The sequence below is a fragment of the Nyctibius grandis genome, chromosome 3 (assembly GCF_013368605.1).
Source record: "Nyctibius grandis isolate bNycGra1 chromosome 3, bNycGra1.pri, whole genome shotgun sequence".
Taxonomy (NCBI): domain Eukaryota; kingdom Metazoa; phylum Chordata; class Aves; order Nyctibiiformes; family Nyctibiidae; genus Nyctibius; species Nyctibius grandis.
Genome location: NC_090660.1, coordinates 74,399,465 through 74,426,573, shown reverse-complemented (window position 1 = coordinate 74,426,573; position 27,109 = coordinate 74,399,465). Strand labels below are relative to the sequence as shown.

At 39.0% G+C, this 27,109-nt stretch overlaps 1 protein-coding gene and 1 non-coding gene across 3 annotated transcripts; both read left to right on the top strand.

Annotated features, from left to right (window-relative positions):
- The first annotated feature begins 2,594 nt into the window (after nt 1-2,594).
- TRNAY-GUA (transfer RNA tyrosine (anticodon GUA)) lies at nt 2,595-2,684 on the top strand. Its single transcript is given in 2 exon segments — nt 2,595-2,631; nt 2,649-2,684. It is a non-coding gene; the product is annotated as a tRNA-Tyr (tRNA).
- A 749-nt stretch (nt 2,685-3,433) lies between these two features.
- Nucleotides 3,434-25,317, top strand: MYBL1 (MYB proto-oncogene like 1). 2 transcript variants are annotated; one of them, XM_068396820.1, is made up of 16 exons: nt 3,434-3,489; nt 7,368-7,470; nt 7,594-7,665; nt 10,667-10,759; nt 11,807-12,027; nt 13,820-14,003; nt 14,229-14,303; nt 15,829-15,933; nt 17,147-17,380; nt 17,695-18,063; nt 18,554-18,696; nt 19,105-19,219; nt 20,920-21,036; nt 21,123-21,227; nt 23,243-23,422; nt 25,189-25,317. In XM_068396820.1, the coding sequence occupies exons 1-16, from the start codon at nt 3,470-3,472 to the stop codon at nt 25,315-25,317; spliced, it is 2,265 nt and encodes a 754-aa protein (XP_068252921.1). In that variant the 5' UTR covers nt 3,434-3,469. The 2 variants fall into 2 exon arrangements, with proteins under 2 accessions (XP_068252921.1, XP_068252920.1); XM_068396819.1 differs by lacking the exon at nt 23,243-23,422 and having other exon boundaries at nt 3,470-3,489.
- Nucleotides 25,318-27,109: the final 1,792 nt, after the last annotated feature.

Sequence of the window (27,109 nt, the reverse complement as noted above, 5' to 3'; positions counted from 1 at the left end):
AAGAATTACAAACTTCTGCACATGACTTCAAAGTTTTTCCATCATTTCAGCTCTGTGACAATATGAAATGGGATCATGACTGTTATTTTTTTGTTCATTAAAGGCTTTGCCAGGGAATAGATGGAACTCTTGCAGAATTGGAGCAGTAACAAATGAGCCCCATAGTGCACATATGGACTTAACATATGGCCTAATAGTGTGGTACTTTTCATACCACTGCAGCTGGGTGAAATTTTTTGAAGCATCAGTGTTGCACAGAAAGGGACCTGTTTCCCAGCACGAACAAAGTTGCTGATCTGCCGTTGGTTAGGGTCGTAATCAATGCCTAATAGAATATTTTTCCCTGCAGATCAGCAGGAAGCTTAGCAAGAAGGAATAAACAATGGGGCAAATTACAGGAACATCACTCTCTCTTCCAGGGTACTTTGCCTATCAAAGCATCTGGGTAAGAGTGTGAGCAAGTGTCCTGTCTTTGGAAGTGGGATGCCCACTGCTGTTTGCACTTGGGGAACACTGCAAAAAACAAGCAGGATCCAAATGCTAACAGGTGGTTCTAGTGATGTTTGGTTTTGATTTGTCAGGAGATCCAATTAAGCAGTCCTAAGGCAAGGGGGAAGTGGCAAAGTGCCACTGGAAGTATGCCCATTGTGACTCAAGGTCCATGTGCTTGGAGTGATGGTGACATTTGCCTCATCCTGCCACCCTGAATCTGCAGCAGTGTCTTTGCACCTGGTCATGTTCTCCAGGTCTAGGCTGGAATCGAGCTTTCCTTTGTCACAAGGGAGTCTTGGGAAGGACAAGCTAAGGCAGAAAGCAGTTCTTGCGTAATGGAACTCAGATATCGCAGGCTGATGAGTGTCCTACCAGAAGTCTGTTGAGGCTGAACTTGATGGCTTGTGGGCCATGACAGCCCTGATGGGATGGGATGGGACAGTCCCTGAAAATGGTGTCATTTGGGGGAGACATTCCATATCCTGTTACAGGAACAGACTGCCAGTTTGTGCCTTCTTTCTTAGGGATGCTCTTAAATGAAGTTGGAAAAAATAACTTGTAGGGTCTCTGAAGAGAGAATTAGCTAGACCTCTGGCTTGGTTTTGTGAAGCTACTAGAAGCTGAGAAGAGATGGCGAGGGGGATACATCTTCATCTTTTTTTGTCATGTAAGAGCACAAGAAACTCGGAACATTAGACCTTGTCACACAGGACAATAATACGTACAGGATTAAAAAAGAAAAAAAAAAAGTGAGGTGTGTATGTGCTTACTGATGTACTCCAAGGAGAATGTTTACTGGATGTCATAACAAAATGCATCTTTAGGTGTTTTGGTTTTATTTTTTTAACAACAGGACCATCAGTACTTACTAATTTAGTAGTTTGACTCAGCTAATGCTTTCAGGATCTATTTCCTACAAATTAAGAACACATGTATTCCTATGGGAATATACAAGAAGGTACTTATTTAAACAACAATATTTTCATTTCAGGCTCCTTTCACTTTGAATTAAATATAAATGAATGCTAAAAAATGACATGTCATACCATCTGAGGCTGATGGCACAAATCCTGTCTCAGGGTGGTTTTTATTCCACATACTTTTTTGGTTACCGCTTTTGTAGTTCAAAGTCTCCTGTCAGAGCTTAGATGTGGGGAAACCTCCTGTCTTGTCATCTCTGGCTGCTAAAAGCGAATCACAGTGAATGCAGGTTGGTGCCGAACACCCATTAGTCAGCCGCAGGCAAAGGCTGCTTGTAAACAAACAAACAAAAACCCCAAAGAACTTGATTTTTTTTTTTTCCTGTGAAAGATGCAACGATGCGAGTTGTCCCGTGTGACAGCAGGTTTGTAGTGCGGGGAAAGCGGGTTTCTGTGGGTTTCCCCCGTCCTGTGCCCGACGGGAGGCGCCAGGGCCTGCTGTTCCCGCCTGCCCGCGCAGGGGGCGCTGCCAGCCAGGCCTTCCCGCGCCCAGGGAGGCGCGTAGGCGCGTACATATGCGCGTGTGTGTGTATACAGACGCCGTATGTACAGGGTTTCACTTATACAAATAACTTCCAGCTGAAGGCTTGCGGGCAGTGGAGTACCTAGGAGATACCTAGGATACGCTCGCGTGTAGCTTGTACTTGGCGGCGGTGATAGCTTCAGGAGGTTGTTTCCCCTGTGGTGGTGGTGAGCAATGTTCCATAAGGAAACCCTGTAAAAAATGCTGTTTTGATGATTTGTTTTCACCGTTGAAGGAAAAATCAGATTAAAATTACTAAAGGAAAAAGCTGGTGGTTGAGCCCTGTGATAGACTGGAGCACTCAAGACCTGAGCACACACTGTGTGTGTGTACCCTGACTGACCCAGAGGTGCCTTTCTCAGGGCTGCCCTTTTTTGGGGGGGCTCTGTAACTGCCACCCCACATCTTTACGGCAGGTCCTCGCACCCTTTTTTGTCTTAAGAGCTCCGCGGAGTTCATGTGTTTGTGAGTGCAGCCACAATAGGATGTGGCGCGATGGCCGGGTAGACCAGGCACCCCATGAACCTGCTAGCAGGCAGGAGGCGAGGAGACCCGCGCAGCCAGGCTGTCTGCCGCGGCATGGCGGCGGCGCCCAGCTCCCTTCGATAGCTCAGCTGGTAGAGCGGAGGACTGTAGAGGTGCGGCTCGCGGGAATCCTTAGGTCGCTGGTTCGATTCCGGCTCGAAGGAGACGCTTAATTTTGCGCCGCTGCCGTTTTTTTACCGTTAGGAGCATCCACCCACGCCCCGGCCCGTTGTCGCGCGCGCTGCGAGCGACAACGGGCCGGGGCGTGGGGGGGATGCGCGGAGAACCGCGTGCCTTTCCCGCCCCGCCAACGGGGAAAACTCGCTCCCCCGTCATGCGCCGCCCGCGGTTGGCGCGAGGCCCCGCCCGCCCGTGTCGCGTGCGGCGGCGGCGGCCAATGGGGCGGCAGTCCGCCTGCGCAGATTCAAACGGTGGCTCTGGAAGGAGGCTGGGCGCGAGATTCGGCGGCACCGACCCGAGCCCGCCGCGAACGCGGCGGTGGCTCGGCCCGGGCGGTGGGAGCTGGCCGGCAACGGTGGAACGGGGGGGAGCTGAGCGGGGCAGGGCAGCAGGCCGGGGCGGGAAGGCGCCGCCGGAGCTCCGCGGCAGCTCTGACAGGAGGCGGGAGGCACAGCCGGGCGAGAAAGGGGCCGCTGCGCGCTCCGTCCTTGCGGGCAGGGGCCAGGCCCGAGCCATGCCTGACGCACCGGGGGCCGGGCCGGGTCGGGGCTGAGGGCGGCTCGCCGGGCCACTGTGGATACCGCGGGGAGGAGGGGACCGTCGAAGGAGCCCTGCCTGCCTCAAACCTTCCTGAGCCGCCACTGTCCCTCCGTCCCCCGCCCGCCCTGCTGCGCCGCGCGGCTGCGAGAGAAGGAGCCCGGGCGGGGGCTCGGGGGCTCCGCGCTGCGCCCCGCTGCCGTGGCGGTCCCCCCTATGGTGCGCCCCGAAGATGGCGAAGAGACCGCGCAGGTGAGTGTGGCTCTGGGCCCGGCCCTGGGATCTCTGCGCCTTCTGCCCCTCACCCCCTCCCGGGCAGTCGCTGCCTTCCTCGCCGCCGTCCCGCGCCCAGGTACCCCCCCGCGCCCCAGGCTCCCTGCCAGGTGCCGCCGCCGTCCCGCCCCGCCCCGCCCCGTCCCGTCCCGTCCCTGCCGCCCCTCACCCCCCCCGCCGCCCAGCTGTGCTGGCGCTGCCCTCGGCTGTCACTGCCCACCGCCCTCCCTCCGGTTCCTCCCTCGCCCGGCACCCGCACAGGTATCTCTCTTCCCTCTGGCTTACGAGCACCAGCTCTCGCGTGTAGATCTCGCCTCTCGCTTAGCGGCTGCCCTCACTTCTGTGCTTTCGCTCAGACCGTCTTTGTTGCCGCTTACCTCGGCAACTCCTTAGCTTTTTTTTCTGTGGTCACCGAGCCTGTCAGTAACGCCTAAGTTGTCTCCGCAGTAGCTTTTCCTGCTGGTTACTTTCCTTCTGCTGGAGTAATACTTCTTGCTTTTCTCCTCCCGAGTGGCTTTGGCACAGCCTTGATGTAAGATCTGGGGCTATTCAGTTAATGTTCAGGCCTGCTGCTTCTTCCAGTATCTTAAGTGCACCTACTTTCTCTGATTTGGCATATTCTTTGATTGAGGATGTCGTAATGTAATCTGAAATATTCCTGAGAGAGAATGTTTTCTCAAGAGCTTCAGCAGCAGCCTCAGATGGTTTTGATACATCTTTTGTTTTGTTGATATGAAAATGGGTGTGTCGTTACTTTGTATTCAGAAGGTGGGTTTTGGAGAACTGTTTTATTGCTATAGTTATTCTTGTACTAAACAGAAAATCAGTTTCTGAAAAGTGATAAAGAAATGTAAAAGAAGGATTAGGATTGAGAAAGAAAATAATGCTCAGTGAGCAATACTAATGTGTGAGTTACCTATGGCATCTGGGGTTTACTGCATACTTTTCATGGAATTGGGGGTGGTTTCAAAGTTACAGATATTAAAACTGCTTCTGCATTTTCCTCTGACATGAAAGGAGTTCATAAATTAATATTCTTTTTCTGCAAAACTGCAACTAAAACAAGAAAGCCGTGCTTTGGGTTTCTAGCTGTGTAAGGAACAAAGATTCATTAAGGGGCTTTGCTGGCAGAGGCTGACTGCTGGAGCTGTCTATATTCTATAAGAGAGAATGTTTCTTCTTACTTCTAATCTGCATTTTGTCGTTTAAGAGACTTTCATCTGTGGTATTGCAAACAATAATTTCGTCTTTGCAAAGCTTTAGCTTGTATTATCTCTCATGGCTATGTAGTGCTTTCATGTCATCATTGAAAATACAACTGGTGGTGAATAGCAGAGGAACGTTTGGTTAGAGAGCAGTAGCCCTAGAGGAATACTGTGTCAGTGTGTGGTGATGATGATATCTCCAAAATGAAATCATTGTAGTTATGAATTTACATAAAGGTGATTTCAAGACTGTTAATCTAGTTGTGGAGTAAGGAGAAAGTATAATTGTTTTGCACCAAATGGAGTTAAGTTTAATTTTGTTAAACTGCTCTTGGTTTTTGCATTTGGAAGCTTAATTTTTTCCTTTAATAGTTCTCAACTTGGAATTGGAAAGACATCTAGCACAGAACTCATGAAATACTTACTTTATTGTTCCAGATTTCTTATTTATGAAACTTGGGGGCCACATTCTGCTTTTGTGCAGTATTTTAGCACAGTTTCATAACTACAAAAGAATTGTCAAATTAACTATAAAAACCCCATGTGTTTGAAAATCTTTTCTTTTTAATCAAAAACTTCAGTTAGTAGTCCCAACCATTCACATACATTTAATTTATAATCTGCTGGTGTACAGTTCCAAACAAGACTGGAGACTAAATGGTTATTCATGTGGAATCCAGGTGCAAGAGAGGGGCTGGCCCTCACGCCCGTGAAATGCATGGAGGCGGCCGGCAGCCGCGCCGGTTTGGCTGGGGACATGCGTGCTTCTGGCGAGCTCCGGGTGCGGGGTTCTTAACCGCTGCTGCCGGCGGGGACCCCACCTTGTCTGGTACTAGTGCTCTCGTCAGCATCACTGCCGTGTACATGGAGCCCTTCCTCTTTTTGAGAATAATCCCCATGTCTTCTCATGTAACTGAAGGCTCTGTTCTTGAACTAGTTTGCTGTGCAGTGGGTGAGGAGATCATGTTGACAAAGGGCTTAAACATACATAAGGCCAAATTTTAGTTATAAGTAAACTGTATGGCTTGCTTGGTATGAAATAGGATTATAATACCAAGATATACTCCTGAAGTTTGTCGAGAACCTGTGGATAAGAGACAAAAAAAAAGGAGGTGGGAGGGGGAAGAGGAAACTCTTAGTTACCTGTAAGTTTAAATCCTATTTTCTTAAGTCCTAAGCCACTTAATGCAAAACTCTTACAATCATTGTGTTTGCAGCTTATTTTTTTGGAAGTACTGCGAAGAACTTGTTGTTGACCTTTAGACAAGCTTACTGCTTTGTATTTCACTGGCTCCACAAGGTTTTCATATGTTTGAGTGTTACTAAATCTTTCTACTGCATCATGAAGCTAAATAGGGCAAATCCAGATGCGGTGTAGGATCAGGGGCAGTGTTAAATACACTGGGTCTGCAAGAGTTGGGTACATACTATCCTGTAGTAATGCTTTCAAGTAAGTAGTGCTCATCTTGAATGACCATGTATTTGTGTTAGTAACAGAGAACGTACTCACTTCATGGGGAATAACAAATACATGTAAATGGTTGATAAGTATGCTGTGCGGGTGAACTGCATCTTCTGGAAAATAATGTAGAGATCTGCCATCTAATTAGTTCTTAGGACACCAGCATAGATTAATTCCTTTACTGGGAAAGGATTTTTTTACCTGTGGTTGAAAAATTGAACTAATTTTCAAGGCTGAGCAGAACTAATAAATTTGAACTTGAATTTATGATATTTATATCGTGCTTTATACCGATAATAAAATGGAGAAAAGTTAAGATTGCAGCATGAAACTGCTTTTAATTAAAGCTGTGTATTTGGGAGTCCCTTCTTTGTGTCTGTGCTGTAAATAATGCAGAGGAACTGCTCCTCTTGTTGTTAGGCCTAGGTTTCCACATGTGTTTGAATTTATGCTGTCTAACATGAGTCACTGACATGCAAGTTTAAGTGGTATTTCCCTGAAGCGTTTCCCTGTGCTGCTGGTTTGCAAGGCTGTTTGTCAAGGCTGTGAAGTGCGCCTTTCCCCAGTAGATGGGGTGTGATCTCCATGGAGTCACAGAGGTTACTTGCCTTCCGGCCCCTCTGAACTTACAGGGTCACCACTGATAAGGCAGTTATTTCTTGCTGGAATATTTCTGTCTTCAGAGATTTGTATCTAATTCCTGTAACGTTGAGGCAACACTTTTATGCAAGGCAGGAGCCCACTTGAAATCTCAAGTTGACACTAAGTTATTTGGCACCCTTGTTGTGTTTGTTGTTTGAGTTATGGAGGTGGAACATGAATGTATTTTGCAGACTGGCAAACCACTTTATCTTATAAGCTCATTTGTGTAAAACAAAGATTCATAAATGTGTTACAAAAACATGATCTTAAAGAATAGCTTTTGCTTCAAATTTAAGTCATGACTTGGAATGAATTATCTGTCCCTATCCCAGTACGTGGCCTGGAAATTAAAATTAATTCTGTTCCTTTGACATGGTGAATATAGGCCACTGCTGGAGGCAGATCTTATGTTCATGCAGATTCCATATGTCATTTCAGAACAATATGTACAGATTGGAAAAAAAGCTACAAGTAGTTAGAATAAATAAGTTATTCAGTTGTTTTAAACTCTGTTTCTATCTTCTTCACGCTTCTATTGTACTGTGCAGTGAGGAAGATGAGGACCTTCAATATATGGATCATGACTATGAAGTACCACAGCAAAAAGGTGTGAAGAAGTTATGTAACAGAGTGAAATGGACACGTGATGAGGTAATACTTTTTTTGGCTTTAGATATACCATATCCTATATGATACTGGTAGCACATGAAATATGTTGTTATTTAGTATTGTGTCAGGATGTAACATTTACTGGCCGAGGTTATGTCTTAACAGGATGAACGGCTGAAGAAGCTGGTGGAACAAAATGGTACAGATGATTGGGCTTTCATTGCTAGTCATCTACAAGTAAGTTGAATCTCTGTTTCAGTTAAGTTCCCTTTTAATATTTATTTACTTTGGTCATATGTCTAGTTTGGAAATCAGAAACACATAATAGTAAAAAATATTTTAAAGGATGCTCGTAAATTCGACATGAGATCTAGCTCAGACCTTGGAGAACCTTACTAGCTCAGGCTGGGGCTCAAGTGATGGTCTGAAATGATCAAAAATAATTGATGCCTTCTGTCCACACTTGCTGTTTGTTTTCATTCTGGAATATATTCCTGCTTCCTGTTGATTGCATCACTTGTGGTGGTTACATCTACAGTTCACAGGTTGTTTCTGAAGCAGTTAGGAGAGTGGATTGCATCTGAAAGATAGCTTGAAAGGAGCAGGATCAATTTCTTAAACACCGTAGGAAAAGGGGGGTGGGTTGTGTTTGTTTGTTTTTTTTTTTGTTTTGGTGTTCATTGGTTTTTTTTGTTTGTTTGTTCTGTTTTTTTTTTACAATGATGTCTGCTTCTCTAACATATGTAGATCTTTCTACCCAATGATATCTTCAGTTGCTACAAAAAGAAACCCGCAAAGGTGCCTAGAAGTTTCCTACTGACACTTAAAATTTCTTGTTCTGTTTCAGTGGTCAGGTGGAATGGGCGAAAGAGCTGTTGGTTCAAACATTAAATGACTCCTCAGCTGTCTGAGCTGCACTGGTAGAAAATACCTACAACTAGAATCAATGGTGTTTGTTTCTCTTCTGATGAAATGTTATAAAATGCCTACTATAAAAACATGTCTAGAACCTAAGGCTGAAATCACTACGTAGAAGTGGTATTGAATATTCGAACTTTAGAAATAAAAAATTACACCCCCTGCCCCCACCTTTGTGGCTCTTATAATATTGAGAGGGATGATAGAGTTATGTGAAATTCCTGTGTATCTAGGTAAAAATAGACTTGAATTCTAAATGCTGAACAACTGTAACTTTTCATTGTTCTCATCATATTTGTGCAACTGTGGTGCTTCTGATTTTTTTTTCCAGGTGGCAAAGTATAGATATCAGGGAACGAACTCAAAGCTGCTAAATTTAAGGAGCACATAAGCAAATCACTATTCATTACATGTACATTGTCCCCTTCCAAAAAGCAGTGAAATGAGTGAATGACAGAGGAGAAAGAGATAAAATCAAAAAGATTTTATATTAAACTGTTTAAAAATACAATGTTTGGTGATACTGATCTGCATGTGTAGTATGGAGTTGCATTTAACAGATCTAACAGTTTAATTTAATAAAAAGTCTCCAGCTGAAAACAAATGCTTCTGAAGACAGAAAGCTATTGTTCAGCTGGGCCCAAGTGAGGTCGAAAAAAGCTCCCCAGCTATCATGGGAAACATACATAGAGGATCAGGTTGCCCATTGCAGTATCATTGATTTTGGAAGGAAACTCTCAAGATCATCTACTCTGAGCCCCCTGCTCAAGCAAGGTCAGCTGGAGCAGGCTGCCCAGGACAGTGTCCAGCTGGGTTTTGTATATGTCCATGGATGGAGACTACACGGTCTCTCTGGGCAACCTATTGCCGTGTTCAAATTACAAAGCCAAATATAGAGGCTGGCATAGTTAGCACTTACCTTGTTACTGGTGGTCTTTTGCTCAAGTGTATCTTGAGTTACTAGCATGTAAAGGCGCTCAGTCTGCCATGTTTTTAGAACCCCATTTCACTATTGTGCTGGGCACAAGTAAACCTTCCCTCTATTCTGCCCAAAAAAGCAAAGATGGCTTAAAGGTGGCTCTCAAGAAAGGGAACACAGCTTGTATTCTCTTTCAGTTTATTGTGGCTAAGGCAGACCTGAAGTGATTTTATTGTTTCATCCCATCATTTGTGTTGCTCTTCTCCCCCAAATATGTTATGATTTCAGAAATGTCTGGAAGGTTAAAAACACTAAAAGGCCACAATTTCAAAATTTTTCTTTCACTGAAAATGGGAACAGCTATCCTATATTGAGTCTGTCTTTTACAGCTTGTCTCCACCAGGAAATGACGTTTTGTAACAAACTCTAGTGTGCTTTTAATCATACAGTGTCTACTTGTGATTAACTTCAAGGTGCTATGATCAATGTAATTTTAGATGTAATGATGTTCTGGGTGTTTTTACTGATCTTGCAGATTGCTTCTTGTTTAACTTCACCTTAGCATGGTAATGCCTTTACTTGGTAGATAAGCCCAGCAAAACCTTGAAATTGGTACTTGCTGTCCAGCAGCTTGCACTGAGGAGAGTAAATCATTGTGTCCCAGTGTAATAAAAGGTGTACTGGTATGCTGTGCTGGGGCAGGCCCTTATCTGCCTATTTCTAAGGACCAGACCAGCTCTGAGAGTCCCAAACTTCCCTACAGACAGTTTTTAGGAGGCTAAGTGAAAGCTTACTTCTCTTTCATAACTGGGAACAATATTTCAAAAGATCCTTAGTGAAGCTACAGAAAAGCACCATCTGTCCTGAGCAGAAAAAGCAATCTTGTTTAATTAGTGTGTGTTAGCTAAACTTGATATAAATCTGTTTTCCTTAACGCTCTAGTAAAGAGCTGAGAATATATTAATTTGAGACTTGGAAAAAAGTTTATTGTTTTATTTGAAAGAAAAAGTATTTCCTTTAAAAATTTCTTTCCTTATATAGGTTATAGATAATGCCAAAAGCATATCAAACACATAAAGTTCAGAGAAGGTGTGGAGTAATGAGGACAAAAATAATTCTAAGTTTTTCTTTAAAGAAGAGTAAGTTCTGAATTTGATTATCAAGTAAGAACATTGACATGATTAGATTAGAGCTTTGTGCAAGGCGTTTTTTTCTGGTGAAGAGTTTTGATAAGCAAATGGAAGAAGAAATAATAAGGGAGGATTTAATTATTTTACTTAGAACAAAGGTCTGAATAAGTCTTTTAATTTGAAATAAGGTAATAATTCTGGCTAGCTAACATTTACAGTTTTATGTATTCGAGAGTTTAACAGCTACACTGGTCTTCTAAAACTATTTCAGAACCGTTCAGATTTTCAGTGTCAGCATCGATGGCAGAAGGTACTAAACCCAGAACTGATTAAAGGTCCCTGGACTAAAGAAGAAGATCAGAGGGTAATAAAAACTAATTGATACTGTACTCTTTTACTGTAATAAAACTGGCATATGACTGCTAAGAATGTACTTTTTCTCAGGTTTCATCCCCACAAAGATGATGTCTGATGCATCTTGTGACATAGATAATTACATTACATTATGCTGTGCGAGAAGAAAAAAAAATGCATCTGCTCTTAAGTAGTTGGAATGTCTGGTCTCCTCAAGCGTTTCATTTCCCTTTTGCTCAGATTGCTAGCTGAACTACTCTATCTTACCAAGTAGAGGAGATTTCTTTGCAGCACTAAAGATCAAAGGCCTCATTTACCTCTTTTGTTCCTCAAACCCACCAGACTTAAAGTGGTTGGGAATAAGGGAAATTATTTCATACTCTACTGTTAAAGCAGCTAGCAATGGTGTTTTACACTCCTTTTCCCCACCTCTGTTAATCCACACTGCAGCTTTTTGCCTGTAAAACGTGGACTGCCCTGTAAGGGAGGTGTACATTTAGCTTTCACAGATGGTATTTCAAATCGACTGCTTATTCCCAGTGTTTAAAACTGTTTGAAGATGTTTAATATTTGTCAACTTGTGAATATGTTCTTCCTAATTATTTTTTTACAGTTCTTATCAGACTTTTAAGTAAAAGCTTCTAATATGTAAAAACACATAGAAATGGGATGGAGGTTGGGAATAGAGGTGTGGGTTTTTTCTCATATGTATGTTGTTGGAAAAAATGTCAAACCAAACATCTTTACTAGCTTCTTTTTTGGTCTTTCCTAATGTCAGCTTATGCAATGGATGACAGAAAGGAAACTTATGAATGAGTGTTTTCATCAGAATATACTTATATTCTAAACACAGTAAATTTGGGGTTAATAAGCAATTTTTTGATTTCTTAAAAAATAATTTTTAAACCCCCAAGTCACTGTCTGCTTCCTTAGGCCTAGTATCTTATCAAGTTGACTATTATAATCCTATTCTAAAAAGTGATCTTATTAGTGTTCTCAGTCTTTGATTAGGAAAATTAGGTTTTGGAATTATAACATGCTTTCATCTGTGTTCCAGGTTATAGAGTTAGTTCAGAAGTATGGTCCAAAGCGCTGGTCTCTCATTGCAAAACACCTGAAAGGAAGAATAGGCAAGCAATGCAGAGAGAGATGGCATAACCATCTCAATCCTGAGGTGAAAAAGTCTTCGTGGACAAAAGAAGAGGACAGAATAATCTATGAAGCTCACAAGCGTTTGGGAAACCGATGGGCTGAAATAGCAAAACTTCTTCCTGGAAGGTGCTTTTCAACTCTATTTGTGTTAAATATTGGAATATGGAAAGTGGTCATCGCACTACTCTTTCCAATGTAATTTGTTAGTCAGAGAGCATATGTTGAAACTTAAGTCACAACATCTTTATCTTGACAGATACTGAAATTTTTTAAGATATTTTGCATTTGATCATGTACTCTTAAAAAGCCATAAAACCAATAAAAAGACCTCTAACACTCTGCAAGTTCCTTCAAAAATCCTCCTGATCACTTAGAAAAAACTGTAGTAGAGCTGAACAAAGTAACTGCAAGTAATAGTGGAAGAATGCCTTAACATCCTATGACTTGATATCGAAGTACCTTCATTAATATGCATTTGGGTGTGACTTTCTTTTTTGTTTAAGATCAGAAGTTATTTTTTTTAAAATTTATTTTTTGTGGAACACATCTTGTTAAACAGGACAGTCAAAAAAGAAAATCTAAGCCTGGAATTCTGAAGGTTACGAAGGAGTCATGCATTGCAAAGCTAGTTGGTTACCATGTAATCTCTTAAGAATGAATTGTATGCATTGTTCTCCTTATCTTTTTTTCAAGTGTGATTGCCAACTTATGTGCTTGTAGAAAACAAAATTTTAGTGTATAAAGAGTTTAATGAAATAAATTTTTTACCTTGTACTGTTAATTAAAATTCAATGTTAAGCTGTCCCTCTCTGAATTCAGTCTGTGTGTTCAGGAGGTGACTGTCTAGCTGTGCCTAAGTAATGTCAGCACTTGTTATGTTGGGAGAATGAGTCCTTAGAGATGTGTGTTTAAAAATTTGACATTTTGATTAAGTATACAATCCATGAATCACAGGAAATCCTTTGGAGGAATGGGGAAAGGAATGGATTTCAGAGAGGGAAGATGAATTTTTAAGGACAGAGGCATTCCTAATTCACTAACTTATTTGTTGAAAATGAATCCAAGATGAGACTCTTCACTAAAGATTGGATCCCAGACCTAGAAGATTTGTAGAGTCTAACACTAGGGGCATAATAAAAGGGGAGTACTTTTTGGAGTTGAGCTTAAGTGAAGAATGGGGCTTAAAGCGATTTTTATTTCTGTGTACCTCTCTCTAAGGCTAGTAATAATATTGCTAGTATTTTAAACTGTAATGCATTCATACTTTACTCTTGCCTTGATGCTTGTCTAGTGTTAAAAGTGATTTCAGCCTGCTTGTCAAACTTCAGGCATGTTCTTTCCAAGGGGAGTGACAATGTGTACTGGTCTTCTGCCATGCCTGCTTTCCCTGTGTAAGATCAAGGGCACCAAGAGCTAGCGGGATGTTCTTCCACACAGGTGCACATAAAATGCAGAGCTGGGAATGCAGGCTGTCATTTTTTTTAGAAGAGATGTCTTCCTGTGGCAAACACTAGACACAGTGCCCTTATGATGCTGTGGGACAGGGGGGTGATTGCCTTAGCTTCCTGTTCTGCAGCTTTGTACCAGAGGGTAAACAAAGTAGTGACAGAGAACACATGGTTCTTCCAAATATCCAAGAAAAAAGGTTCTTGCCTGTGATAACAGCCAGAGCCAAGGCTTTCTCTTTTGCTACTTCTCATTTCCTTCGGACTTGAAGTTTAGTAGAAGGAAGTTTTGAAAAGAGTAGCTTTCTAGTAATTATCCCAAACCCCACTGATAATAGAACTTCCAGTCCAAGCTGCTGGAGCTTTCTGGATTTGTGGCTTCGGATTAACCTACTATACAAACCCTATAAATTATGCCATATATTAAACACTGAGATATGGAAACCAGTCACTGTTGTACACTTTCATTTTAGGACTGATAATTCGATTAAAAATCACTGGAATTCAACAATGCGAAGAAAGGTGGAACAGGAAGGATATTTACAAGATGATATAAAGTCTGAAAGAGCTAGTTCATCCCAACTTCAGCCCCAACTGTGTCTGACTATGGAACACTTGCACACTCAGAATCAATTTTACATACCTGTTCAGACACATGTAAGTTCAAAATCCAGAATAATTAGTATTTACCAGTTTCGAGTTATTTATTTGGTTTGGTATGAGAAACAAATCTGAAAGAATGAAGATCTGTTGAGTATTTTTGTGATATTATGGTAACTTAGGTTTTGTAAGCCATAATAAATAGTTTATGTACAATAAACTAGAGGTTATTTTATAGCCTCCTTTTCTTTAGGGTTTGTAAAATGATTTATGTCTTTCTAGATTACAGCATACCAGTATGCCTCACCAGAAGGCAGCTGTCTAGAACAAGCTTCAACTTCTTCCAACTTAGTTCAGGTAAATTGTTAATGAGCATTGTAAATGAAGAGAATGTACTGTGTATTATGCTGTAAAATGAAGAGTTTAAAAACTTGGAACTTCAAAATGTCTTTAGGTCTTTATCATTTACCTAAATTTATGTAAGTGTTCCTCTGTAAGTAGGCTTGCTAGCTTAATTGGTAGTTCTAGGTAGGAAAAAAGGAGCTGTCTTTGTTATACATCCCAGAAACACAACGGCTGTGCTTATTTCTGACAGAAGTATGGCTTAAAACCTAATGTGCTAGTGAAATCTTTAGGTTAAAATTATGACCTGTTAGTGTTACCTATCTTCTGAGAGGTGTAAAGACAAGATTTTACTATTTATATATGTAATAAATATAGCCCTATCTGAAAGACTCAGTTCAAATAACTTACTGCGACTTACACTTATGACTGTGCTTTTTTTGTTCTCAATAGGTTTTAGTTTTTTCTGACTGTTAAACTTCTGTCAATCAGTTGAAGATGCTCTTTTGCAGCATTCTCAATGCTGAAGTATTGAGAAACTTGAAAACAAGCAAAAAAATTGGATACATTTATTTCTTTTTGCTCCTTTGGGCTCACTTAGAATATATCTGAAATTCCTTACGTGTTGCAGACTCAATGTAGATCTTGGTTTGTAATATGGCTTCCTGGAAGAATTTCTGTGAATTTGAAATAAGTAAAAAAATTCTTTTGACACAGGGAATAATACATATTTTGTTTGTGCTAGATGTGTTGGAGGTATTCTTCAGAACTCCGTACCTAACCTTAAGTTTCCCTGTGCAGGTCATCTGTTTCAAGTTGCATTTTCTTCCCTGATCTCAGTATAAGAATACAAATCATAACAAAACCTCATATGGCCTTTGGCGCTCTGGATTGCCCTATACAGAAAAGTATAAGATACTTTCTGCTCCTTCAAGTCCTCCCTAAACTGGGGAGTATGACTAGTTTTGAAACTCATGGTGTATATCCTCACTTATCTATATTTATAGCAATAATAGAAAATTTTAAGGAGGTTAAAAACAAACCAACCAGCCATAACCAATTAGTTAATTTTCTTTTCTGATAGTAGTGGTAGTATTGCTTGTGTAGACACTCTTGTCAGCAAATGCTGATTTGAAACACTTTCTTGCACACTTAGTGAGGATAAATAACTCAAAATTCTAGAAAGCACGTGAAAACACAAACATATCTACCAAGGTGCCAATGTTGTTGCTTCTAGTGAAGATAGAACTGAGTGACTTTTGGTTAAGAAGTGCTATAATATACTGAACATTTACAGGCCATACTAGAAATCTGTTAAAATATTAGCTTGTATACCACTTTAACATCAGATCCATCTCCCGGAAGTTGTTTTGCTTGTGAGTGACTATGGTATTACAAAATACGATGTAGCTTCAACAGCTCTGTTCCCACTATGTGCGGATTTCAGTTAAAAATGTAGCTGTGTTATAATGTAGAATCTTTACTGTGGAGGGGTGGTGGAGGTGGAAAATAGTAATGGCTTCTTTCTTAAATTTTTCAGCAGTCATTTATTGATGATGATCCTGATAAAGAAAAGAAAATAAAGGAACTTGAATTGCTACTTATGTCAGCAGAGAATGAAATCATAAGAAAACGAGAGTCTTCTGTAAGGACTGTAAATTTCTGTGAATATTTGAATATGCTTTACCAAGATTAATCCTCAGCAATTTAGTAATGGATGTTTGATTTTGTGTGGTGTTTTTTCACCCAACCTTCTAAAATCAAAACAAAGTCTATGTGTAGTAGAATTGAGGCAAATTATTTTTAGTGCAGTTTTCTAAACTGTGAAAACAGCAGAAATATGACCTGCAATTTGGTAGTTGTTCCTAAGACCCAGGATTTTAATCCTCTTCAAGAGGTAGCATGTTTGTTGATATCACCACCATTCAATTTTATAGATCTGCAATGTCGATCATCTGTTCAACAGAGAAAGGTGAAAAATACATAGGTTTTGCCCTGTTTGATTTCAAAACATCCTGTAGACTATATTTTTATCAAACTTCTGTGTAAGTGCTTGCAATACTTAATATCCCCATTTGGACATGACAAACAGAATATAAATTTGCACTGTACAGAATTTACACATACACGTGGAATGAGGGAAACTTGCAGATGACTGTCACTTACTTCCTCAGGAACAGAGGGCTGTGAACAACATTGGACACCTAACCAACCCAACCATATTGATCACTAATTTAGATTACAGGTGAACTTCCAGTTTTTTGTGGTGGAGCTAATCCTGGCATTCTCTTGAAACAGTGCAATGTTCTGCTTATCTAGTGGAATCTGCTTTGCTTTGAGATTTCCAGTGAAAATTAAAATCTGTTTCTTGAGCACTAAGCAGTGTACTAAAATGGAATGACCATTTAGAAGTTAAGTAAACTATCAATGCAGAATCCGCGTTAAAAAAAACGGATCAAACAAGTATTTCACATTCTAGAAACAGTTTCTAATCTTAAAATGTACCTGTGTTCTGTAGTGAAGATGACTTCATAATATACTGATGTTCAGGAACACAGGAACCTTGCATCAGAGATGGTTTCAATACAACCCATAATTATCTAAGTTATAAGCATGTATAAGATATGAATGAGAAGTAAGATAAAAATCTTACACAATTTGAGAATGTTGAGTATGTTAATGTAAGGAGAAGACTAACTGCGTTAATGCAAACAGATAATTAGTGTTTGAAAAAGCAAAAATAGCTATGCTTAATCTTTCCACATACTACTTTATTTTTTTCCTCCGTGTGGTCACATCATTGACTCTTTACAACTTGTAAGTTGAGTAAGATTAACATGTTTCTTCATACTTTTTAGCAAGCTGAAAACTTACCTTGTTGTTCTGGAAGTTTTGTCATGGAAGATTACATGACTAATGCACTGAATAGCCTTGGGGAACAAACAAGTGAGTTCTACAGCATGGATGAGACCCATGGCACATCTGTTCAGCAGAATTCACCACCTAAGTATTTGGCTGTGGAACCAAATACAGTATTATCATCTCTGCAAACCATTCCAGAATTTGCAGAGACACTAGACCTTATTGAATCTGTAAGTCTGTATTTATTCTAAAAAATTTTTATTTAGGAACATCAACTTACACAATATGTGTAAAATACTCTTAAAATTACCTTATTCTTTACTTGTCTGTAGTTTCACCCATATTGAGTGATTTGTTTTATTGCCTATTTTAAAATAATTTTGTTTTAAAATATTCAGTGTTTTAGGATTATGTGAAAGATACAGGGAGAATAATTCCGTATATGGCTTTTGGAGATTGAGAGCTGTTAGATTGGCTTGGATGTTGTGAAATAATCTTGAATAAGCCTTGCTAGTGTTTGAGCATTTTGCATCTTGCCTCATAGGATCCTGTAGCGTGGAGTGATGTCACCAGTTTTGAGCTTTCAGAGGCTGTTGCATCTCCTGTCGAGCCAGCTCCCATAAAACTAATGCAGATTCAACACAATGAAGGGGCTGCTGAGTGCCAGTATAATGTCAGCATTGTGCTTGATGGCAAAAAACACAGTAGCATCAGTGGTGAGGAAGAAGCACTGTTTCCAGCAACCCCAAACTTAACTAAATTAAGTACTCTGCCTGCTATCCTAAGAAAGAAAAAGAGATTGCGTGTTGGGCAATCGACAGTTAATGAACTGAATGATGGCTTGTGTAATGATGCCATCAATGTTGCACTAAAGAATACGCCAGTGAAAACACTACCATTTTCTCCATCACAGGTGAGTTTATTTTTAAATATGGCTAAACTGTGGAGACTGCAGTGGGTGGATTGTAGATTACAAGTACTTTCTTCCCTAGTCATACATTGTAGCCTAAACAAATATGTCCAAAAACTTCTTAAAAAAATCTGTGTAAGGGTAGATACATTAAAAAGAAATTGTTAAATAACCTATTTTCTCTCATTTGAAGACTAATTGGAGGGGAGGGGGTGGAGACTTATGTCTCAGCTAACACTTTCTCATGCAAATAATTGTTGATAGAGACCTATTGTCTCTGTGACCTAATCAAGCAGTAGGGATTTTAAGGAGAAAATCAAGGTTTCAGTGATAAATATCGCAAATATCTTAGAGTATAAGTCAAGAATAGTTTATTGGGATTTTTCAGTAAAAGCCCTTCAGATATATACATACAATTGTTTTAACTGCTTAGTACAGTGGTGAAGTTTTGTCCTTTAAGGTTGCTTAATTTTTTTTTCTCTCTTGCACTTAGTTTTTCAACACTTGCTCTGGAAATGAACAACTGAACTATGAAAATCCTGCATTTACGTCGACTCCAATCTGTGGGCAGAAAGTTCTTATTACGACTTCTCTACACAAGGAAATGACACCAAAAGATCAAAAGGAAAATGTGGGGTAGGATTATTACATTAAATTTCTGGTGGTGGTGCTCAAATAAAACTGAGCTTTTCTAAACATTGAGAAATTAGTCTACCTGTATGCATACTGTGTATGAGTTTTAAAACCCCTAACACTTAAATACTTGTGTACAAACAAACTGGCTTCCTGTTTGTAACTTAACAGGAAGTGACTTGTACTCAGTTAAAATTAATCCTTTTCTAAAATACTGAACAAAATCCAGTTAAAGTTTAATATACCGGGGGTAGTGCTATGGTAATCTTAATGCTTTCAGATTCATGATGGTGATATCTGTTGTGTAAATTAAGGTGTTTTAAAACGTTTCTTAGATTCATTTTATTTCATGACTGTTGATAAAGTAAAACATTAAAATGCATGTATGAACTCTTTTCTATGCTTGAATAGTTTTAGAACTCCCACAATTAGAAGATCTCTTTTGGGTACAACACCAAGGACACCAACTCCTTTTAAAAATGCTTTGGCTGCTCAGGAAAAAAAGTATGGTCCCCTCAAACTTACGGTATGTGATGACATTGCTTATTTTCTTCTTTGCTAAAGTCTAAATGCCCTCCTGTTTTTGAGATATTGTAAGCCTCAGCATGATCTTAGAAAGCATTCTCTAACCATGCTGTTGTTTCAGTGACATTCCATACTCTCCTGGAGAACAGCTAGAATGTGAATCAAAAATGTTTCAGATTTTGTATGTTAGTCTAGTATCCTTCAGTGTAGTATGGAGGCATTGTCTTTTTGAATGGTATTTGGTGCATATAATCATTTGATCCATAGTAATCTTAAACACATTGGTTCCACATTGTGAGTTGTTTTAAATTTGTGTAGGCTTGCTAACACTGTACCTCTTATGAGGTGGTAACATAATTGTCTGAGATTTTAATTTTAATACTTTAGCATTCTGTTTTTTCAAAAGAAAAATTGTGAGAGAGTGAATGGGTGTGGGACCTCCAACTGGATAATCTAGTAAGAGCAAACTGGTGCAGATGAATGTGACTGACTTCATGATTTTAAGCAACTTTTACATTTGACTTGAAAAACTGCATTATCTTTGAATCCTCTGGACTATGTTAAAGCTGAGTTGTTTTCTGATTTTTGTTCTTCTACAGTGCTAGGACTGAAACTAGGTGTTTACCACAGCATGCTAGTATTCTGAGAATTTTTTTGATGGGAAGATGTTTGGAAGTGGTTTATCCTTCCTAGGGGCTGACTTGAGTGATGTCTACAATTTTCTTCATCCTAAAAACCCAAAATCTTAATATAGCGATTCAGGATACCTCTGGTTCTTCTGGCTGTCGCAGAAGACTTTTTTTTGGTTGACTCGAGATAATGTTACTTTTTTGTTTGTTTGTTCCAAATGAATTCAATTTTTGCTCTCTTCCTAGCCTAGCTAAGGTATGTTGATGCATAATAACTTTTGGAATTCAGTAGACATATTCTTTTCAAGTTCTGAAAAAATTCCAGCTAATATATATTGACGACTTCTTTTCTGCAAACACAGAAGGTAGCTCAGACTCTGCCACAGGGCTTGGCACCATCTGTGTTACCCTATAGATTCACAGTCTCTCACTATGCAAATGGAGTGGTTTGGCATTCCTGTTTCTGTCCACTATTAACCTCCTGTTCAAAATTGAATTTTGAGGGCTTAAGGGAATTCTTCTCCTGTTGATACACAAAGGAGCCATCTGTATGACTTCTGTGAAATTCTGTACTGTATTTAGGACTATCAATGTCTTATTCAAAGATTTGTCTTAAGATTGATATAAACTCCTTTCCCAACAACAGTCATACTTTTATAGTACAGTTTTTTAGTATGTTTGTATGCATGTATGTATACATATATGTGTTTACGTATGTGTTTAGTATATATAAAGTATTTTTATCCCTTTTGTCAGTGGATAACCATTGCTGATAAATGCAAACTAGTAGTTTGCATGTCTTCTTCAATGCTACCTTGCATTTTTTGAGGCACTGTGTGCACGTATATGTTTTATCTGGCTAGAAATAATGTGGAGTAAAATGAATTAAAAAATCTGTATAGCCTTGAAATGTTTATCTGTAGTTGTTAACTACAATAACTTAAATCCTTTTATCTGTTGCTATATCTTGCAAGATCTCTTTTCTTGCCTACATTATCTGAAAGTAGAATATGGTGAGAACTAGCAATTAATCGACTTTCTGTATTTTCTCCTCCAATTTTAATTAACTTAGTCAGAACCACTTGCCTTCTTGGAGGAAGACATTAGGGAAGTTTTGAAAGAGGAAACTGGAACAGATATATTTCTCAAGGAGGAAGATGACACTGTGTTTAAAAGCTGCAAGCAGGAGGTAACATTACAATAATAATTTCAAATAGGAAATAACTGCTTTAAAATAATATTTTACAATTTTTCTCTGCAAAATGTTTGTTGCAGCCCAACTCTTCTACAAAAGTCAGAAAATCACTGGTCCTAGATCAATGGGAAAAAGAAGAGGTTGGTAACCAGCTCTTCACAGAAGATAATACTTTAGATGTACAGGTAAGTATTAAACTACTGAGGAGCATCACTGGCAGCAGTATTAATATAGGACTTGAGTATCTTTCATTCTATCAACTAAAATAAAATGTTTGTATTGAGGCTAGATTCATAAATCTAGAAAGAGAAAATTACCTTCAGTTTGAAATACTACTTTAAGTACTTAAGCCATACTTGAACACTGGTCTTGAATTCATGCACAAATTGTTCCTTTCAGGCCTTCAGAGCAGGGCTGGTAAAGTAATGTAGATGCTTTGCAGATTTGCTGTTATAGCAAAGCTGCTTCCATGCTGGTTACCTATAAACTTTAGCATATATGGCATGCTGAAGCTCTCTGTAATACACCAGGAAGATGGCATTTGGCCCTGTGTTTTGCATGCTTGACAGTCTGACAGACATGTTCTGAAGATACCTAATTGCATATTAGGCAGCATGTTTTTCCTTTTCCCGCTTCACATAGGGAAATCCTTTAAGAAATACCAAGCGCGTAGCAGATGAGGTTTGTGGGCTTCCTCTGCCTGAAGGAATTTGAATACTTATGCCTCAACAACCAAGATGTCAAGAGTTCAGAGATGGGGCTATTTTGGTCCCTTGTTCCTTTAAAAAGTAGCACAATATTTTTCCAGTTGAGTGATTGTATAGTTTAGTCTTGTAGTTTGTAGGGAAACTTTATTCTAATCTAGTTCTTAAATTAATGTATGTATGTGTTTAATTCTGAAAGAGCAAATGTCTGTGACCCTTGATCAGGTATAAACTATACTCAAGAGGTAGGAGCCAGAGTCCTTAAAAAGAACAAGTGCTTAAGTCATACCCCTTTATGATTATTGTGGCTAGTTTTCTACATTCCCTTCTTAAATACCTTCTGGACTCTGTGCCGAGCCGAGGTGTCTGTCTGCTGGGTGTTAGGGGCTCTGCTGCCTAGTGGAAATTCCCTGCTTCCCCAAGACCATCTCTGTCTTTTGAGGAGCAGCATTGCTGCAGCCATTCAAAACGGAAACAAAACGCTTGGTGTTCTCTTACCCGTGTCTTGTTATGATGTGGTATATTGTGCATCGCTGATGTTCAGTGCTAGGTTAACGGTTGGAATTGATGATCTTAAAGGTCCTTTCCAACCAAAACGATTCTATGATTCTATGTTGTGGTATATTAAAGGCAGTGGACTGGGAAAAAATTGCTTTTCCTCCATTTTAATAAGGGATGCTGGTGCAACAGGAACATTCACTTTTAACAGGAGAGAGAGTGGTAGTATCTGATTTAAAAATGAAAAATGTACCAATCCTTAAGTAGAAATTGTGTTTCTATGTGGTAGTAAGTTAGGAGTAAGGTCTGAGGTAGAATAAATATGTAAAGGTAGTTTAACGCAGTGTAATGGGGTGTTTTTGTATGCGAACAAGTACATTAGATGTTACTCTCATCTAATTTCACTCTTTAAAATTGCCTTATGCCTTTCTTACGCTTTGCTATAGTGAAGCTGGATTAATTTCTTTTTATTTCCATAAACATTATCAGCATATAAAACTCTTCTGGAATGATCAATCCAGTGCTTGTTTCAGTTCTTAAAGCAGTTCCTCCCCCTGATACTGGTATGATCTTAATTTTTTTTACTCCAGTCTCCTTGTGTTTACATTCACAAGGGTTGTACTAGAAGTGAATTACAAGCTTTGTTCTTTAAAACTGTTCTGTAGTTACCACTTTATCAAATCTTGTTCTTAATAAAATGTAATCAGCTGTAGCGTGGCTTTATATGAAAGAAACTGTCTAGTCAGTACTACCTAAATCATGATAGCAGCTACTTGTTTTACTATGCTCGGTATTGACTATGAATCCCAATATAGACCAGGCTAGTTCTTTATATACTGTTCGTTACTTTTTCTTTTCAGATTCCTTCCTAGGGTGTCTCTGGTAGCATTTGCTTTGTTTACATTTTGGCTTCTCTGATGACAGCCGTTGAAGACTTTTTTTTTTTTTATTAAATACTAATTATTATTCCTGTTCCCTACCCTCTTTTTTGTCAATAGTCAGAAAATGCATATACCACATCTTTTTCAATGATGCCATTGTTGGAAATACATGACAACAGATGTAACCTGACATCAGAAAAACAGGATACAAATCCAGCAAACAAAGCAAATACAGTAATTAAGAAGAAACTGAATGCATGTGCTTCAAAAAATGTCAGTACAGAGAAGGCTCTTCAGGTCTGGACGCAAAGTATTCTGTTAGTTTTGTTAGCAGGTTAACAAAGAATTTTTTTTTTGTTTGTTTCTGTCTTGCACTAACGTCTAGAATTGTTCAATTCAGTGATCTAGTTCGGTCAGTGTTTCTGTGATCCTTATTTCTTGGAAGTTGGTCATTTGTCCACGAAGTGTTGATTCATAGCTAAGTTCTTTAAATACAATGCTGGTGTTTCACTGAGTGGCCTCTATGATTTAAATGTGGGGAAAAAGATCAGGATAGGGTAGACCTACAAAACAGGTTTGGGTACCCAAGTCTAACAGTAAGAAAACTTGATTTGGTGCAAACTAAACCTCTATAGCACCTAAGTTTCTCAAATTTGGCTGGTGCTTACTTCATAATAAGCCCAGTGGGATTCATTAACCAGAGTTCATCAGTGGGTTCTGTTTGGTAATTGTTCTTGTAACGGGCCTGTTCTTGTATTTTCCATACTGTTAAAACTGTGGAACCTAGTTTTTCATCTGTGTGTGTCTTGCCCACCAGGTTTAGGGAGAGGTTCTCTTTGATCTGACTTTGGTATCTGTTCCAGTTTGCCCCATAGGGAGTTAATGTATAAAGTTTTTGCGTCTTCTCAGAATATCTACAGCTCTGTATTAATTAAAAAAAAAGGCAGGGCACCTGGAGCCTGGTCTTCTATGTCTCACTTAATTGCTTTAAAGATTGTGTTTTTAAGTACAGAGACAACAGTATTACTTTCTGATCCTTTCTTATGAGAAGAAAGAACAAAACTCATTTAATTGTGATACTCCAAAAAAAGAATTAACTGCTGTGAATTGCAGCAAAGGTGAATACATCTATCTGGCCCAGAACGATGCTCTTAAGAATATAATCACACTATGCTCACAAATATTCTCATTGAACCGTCTTTCTCTTTTTGTTCTTTCCCCTGAGAAATTCCCTCTCAGTTTCGTGACCTCTGTAACCGTGAGTCGCTTCTATGAATCAAGTTCTGCTAAATTTATAGAGAAACTCAAATGGGTCATTTTCTCTGTGCATCTATATGTGGAACTGATCCTTTGCATCAGTTTCTAGCTCAATGTGGGAGGGAGAGAATCTTACATTCTTCATTATGCTACAATCTGCAGTGTCAGGTCCAATTTAGAGCTGCTACAAATCAGCTTGAGAGTCAATAAATCATGTAAACGTGCAGGGTTTGCTTTATGGAAGAAGCAGCACTAGGGGCTCAATTATTCTTCTATTCATTATTTTTATTCCTAATTCCTGTGCCATTTCTAATATATTCCCCAAACATCTGCCTGTTCTTCCACAGCTGTCACTTTGGTTCAGTAAAGTCCTTCACAGTATTCTTTTTCAGCTGCCAATCCATCTTGCCTTCCTTGGTGTCTCCAGACAGCTGTCAGTAAAGTATTTTTCCGCCTGCTGAACTTGGCACATTTAAAGGGGAAGATATCCAAAGAGAAGATGACTTAATTAACTTCCCTTTTATGTATCAATTGTTGAACTAGTCTTTTTTTAAGAGTGTTTTTTATTTTGTGTGTTAGAACTTCAAGTGTAACACACATGCACTGCTGGGGAGCTGGATTAAGGGGTAGAGAGAGAGCTTCGTCACAGGTTTTAGGTATTGTATTGTAGAACTGAATCCTTCTCAGTAAAATACAGTATTGCTAGATTGTGATAATTTATTATTGCTCTGAAAGGTTGTACAAGAATTGCTCAAGTATATTAGTTAGTTAAAAGACTTTTTTAAACGGAATTTTATTTTTTGCAGTCAAATTGTGAATGGGAAGCAGTTGTTTACGGAAAAACAGAAGACCAGCTTATTATGACTGAACAAGCAAGAAGATATCTGAGCACATACACAGCTACCAACAGCATTTCAAGGGCTCTGATACTGTGATGGTCACTGCAACTGACAACCATCTCTTTCCATTGAAACTGACACAATGTTGAAGGCGATTCCAGCACAATACTTGTGAATTAAGTCTTTACTTTGAGACAGTCTGCCAAGGGAAACCTTAAAGCTACCTTAAAGCTTCCTTTCTTCTTCTGACTGACAAAGAACAGACATGAAGCTCTTGTATTCTCCACGAAGGGATAGTACAAACAGTTCTGCAATGAATTTCTTAAATATTAAAAAAGTAACACCCTAAAATATGACAAAGAATACATAAAATGCATTGCAGTACTGACAACATACAGTTTTTAGGTCTATTTTTCATATTTATTCTTTTGACTTGCATTGCTTTATTTCTGTTAGTGCATTTTCAATATAGAGTAGATTTATAGGTTGTTACTGGTTTCCAAATGAGCAACATACATGACTGAATGTGCTTTTGCTTATGTAGCATTTTTCTAGTATATAAAGAAACACAATGGAAAGGAGTATAAAGTAAGGATAGAAAGTTGCACTACTAATTTTTTTTGGTATGCTGCAAAACAATGAAATGAACTACAGTGTTAAATATATTTATTTGCAAATGGTACTAGAAGTAGGCAGAGGGGGGATGAATAGGTTTTAGTGTAAAGCATCAGTATTTTCTTCATAAATCTCAAAATGAGATGATTGTTGAATGTATTGTACAGTATGTAGGAACAGGGAAAACTTTGTAAATTGGAAAGGAGTCTGGTTTTATAATTTATTTTCATTTTAAAGCTTAAATGTAGATATTTATATGTATGCAGGTTGTCTAGAAGCCAATGTTGTTTCCTGTTAAAACAGCTAAAATGAAAAAAGGACAAGTTTAAAGTATGGAACAGCAGAAGAATTACAGTGGTGAAGTGTACAAATCTATACGGTATGTTACATCTATATAAAGATTGCACTATAACCCTTAAATCATGTTGGTCTACAAAATAATTACAAGGTATACCTGTATTATACAGCAACTGTTCCTGTACCTTGTTTAAATATATTTAGAAAGGAATGGTGGGGTCCTATATGTGACCCAGGAGTACTTCGTCCTGCATAGGAACTAAAAACTAATGCTTTTTAAATATATATATATTTTTAAAAAAAAAAGAATCTTGGCACCTTGGATCTCAAAACAATTGTATCTGCACTTAAGTTGGACCATTATATACTTACTAAATGTTTGAAGAGCAAAGAGAACATTCTTTTATTTATGAAAAATCTTTGTCCTTATTTAAAGGTATACAGGTCACAACAGTTGCTTTAGTTGCCTATTTTAGGTATTTGCACTTATTTTATGTCTCTTTTTTTGAAGGAATGTTTTGGTTTGCTTTTGTTGTAGAGATTTTTATGTAGTTAATTTTGAGCAAGTTATAATGCTGTGCTATCAACAAATACTGACAGGTAAATAGAATTGTACACTGTAGTTTTAGTTATTTATAATTCAAACACTCTTCCTCTCCACTCCCGGGTGTGCTGCTACAGACAGTGGCAGAATCGGCTTGCTGCTATGAGAGATGGAAAGAGCGAGCATCATATGCACTGTATGTAAAATTACAAAAATGATGTCAGGTTCTCTAGTTAACTTTATGAGATCAACCAGTACTATGCAGGGTGTGGAAAGTATTCCTATCACTTTAATATCAAAGATGGTAGAGAATAATTTATTAATGGAGAATTTTAACATGTGATGAGTGGCACAAAGAAGGTAATGGGTTATTAAACTTTTTTAAACATCTCAAAGCTTATACAATCCTTATTTTTAGGAGCTTTTTGATAT

Coding starts and splice junctions, on each gene's coding strand:
- MYBL1 (XM_068396820.1), top strand. CDS start 3,470: ATGGCGAAGAGACCGCGCAG. Junction 18,064..18,553: donor TACCATTTTCTCCATCACAG/GTGAGTTTATTT, acceptor TCTTGCACTTAG/TTTTTCAACACTTGCTCTGG. Junction 18,697..19,104: donor GATCAAAAGGAAAATGTGGG/GTAGGATTATTA, acceptor ATGCTTGAATAG/TTTTAGAACTCCCACAATTA.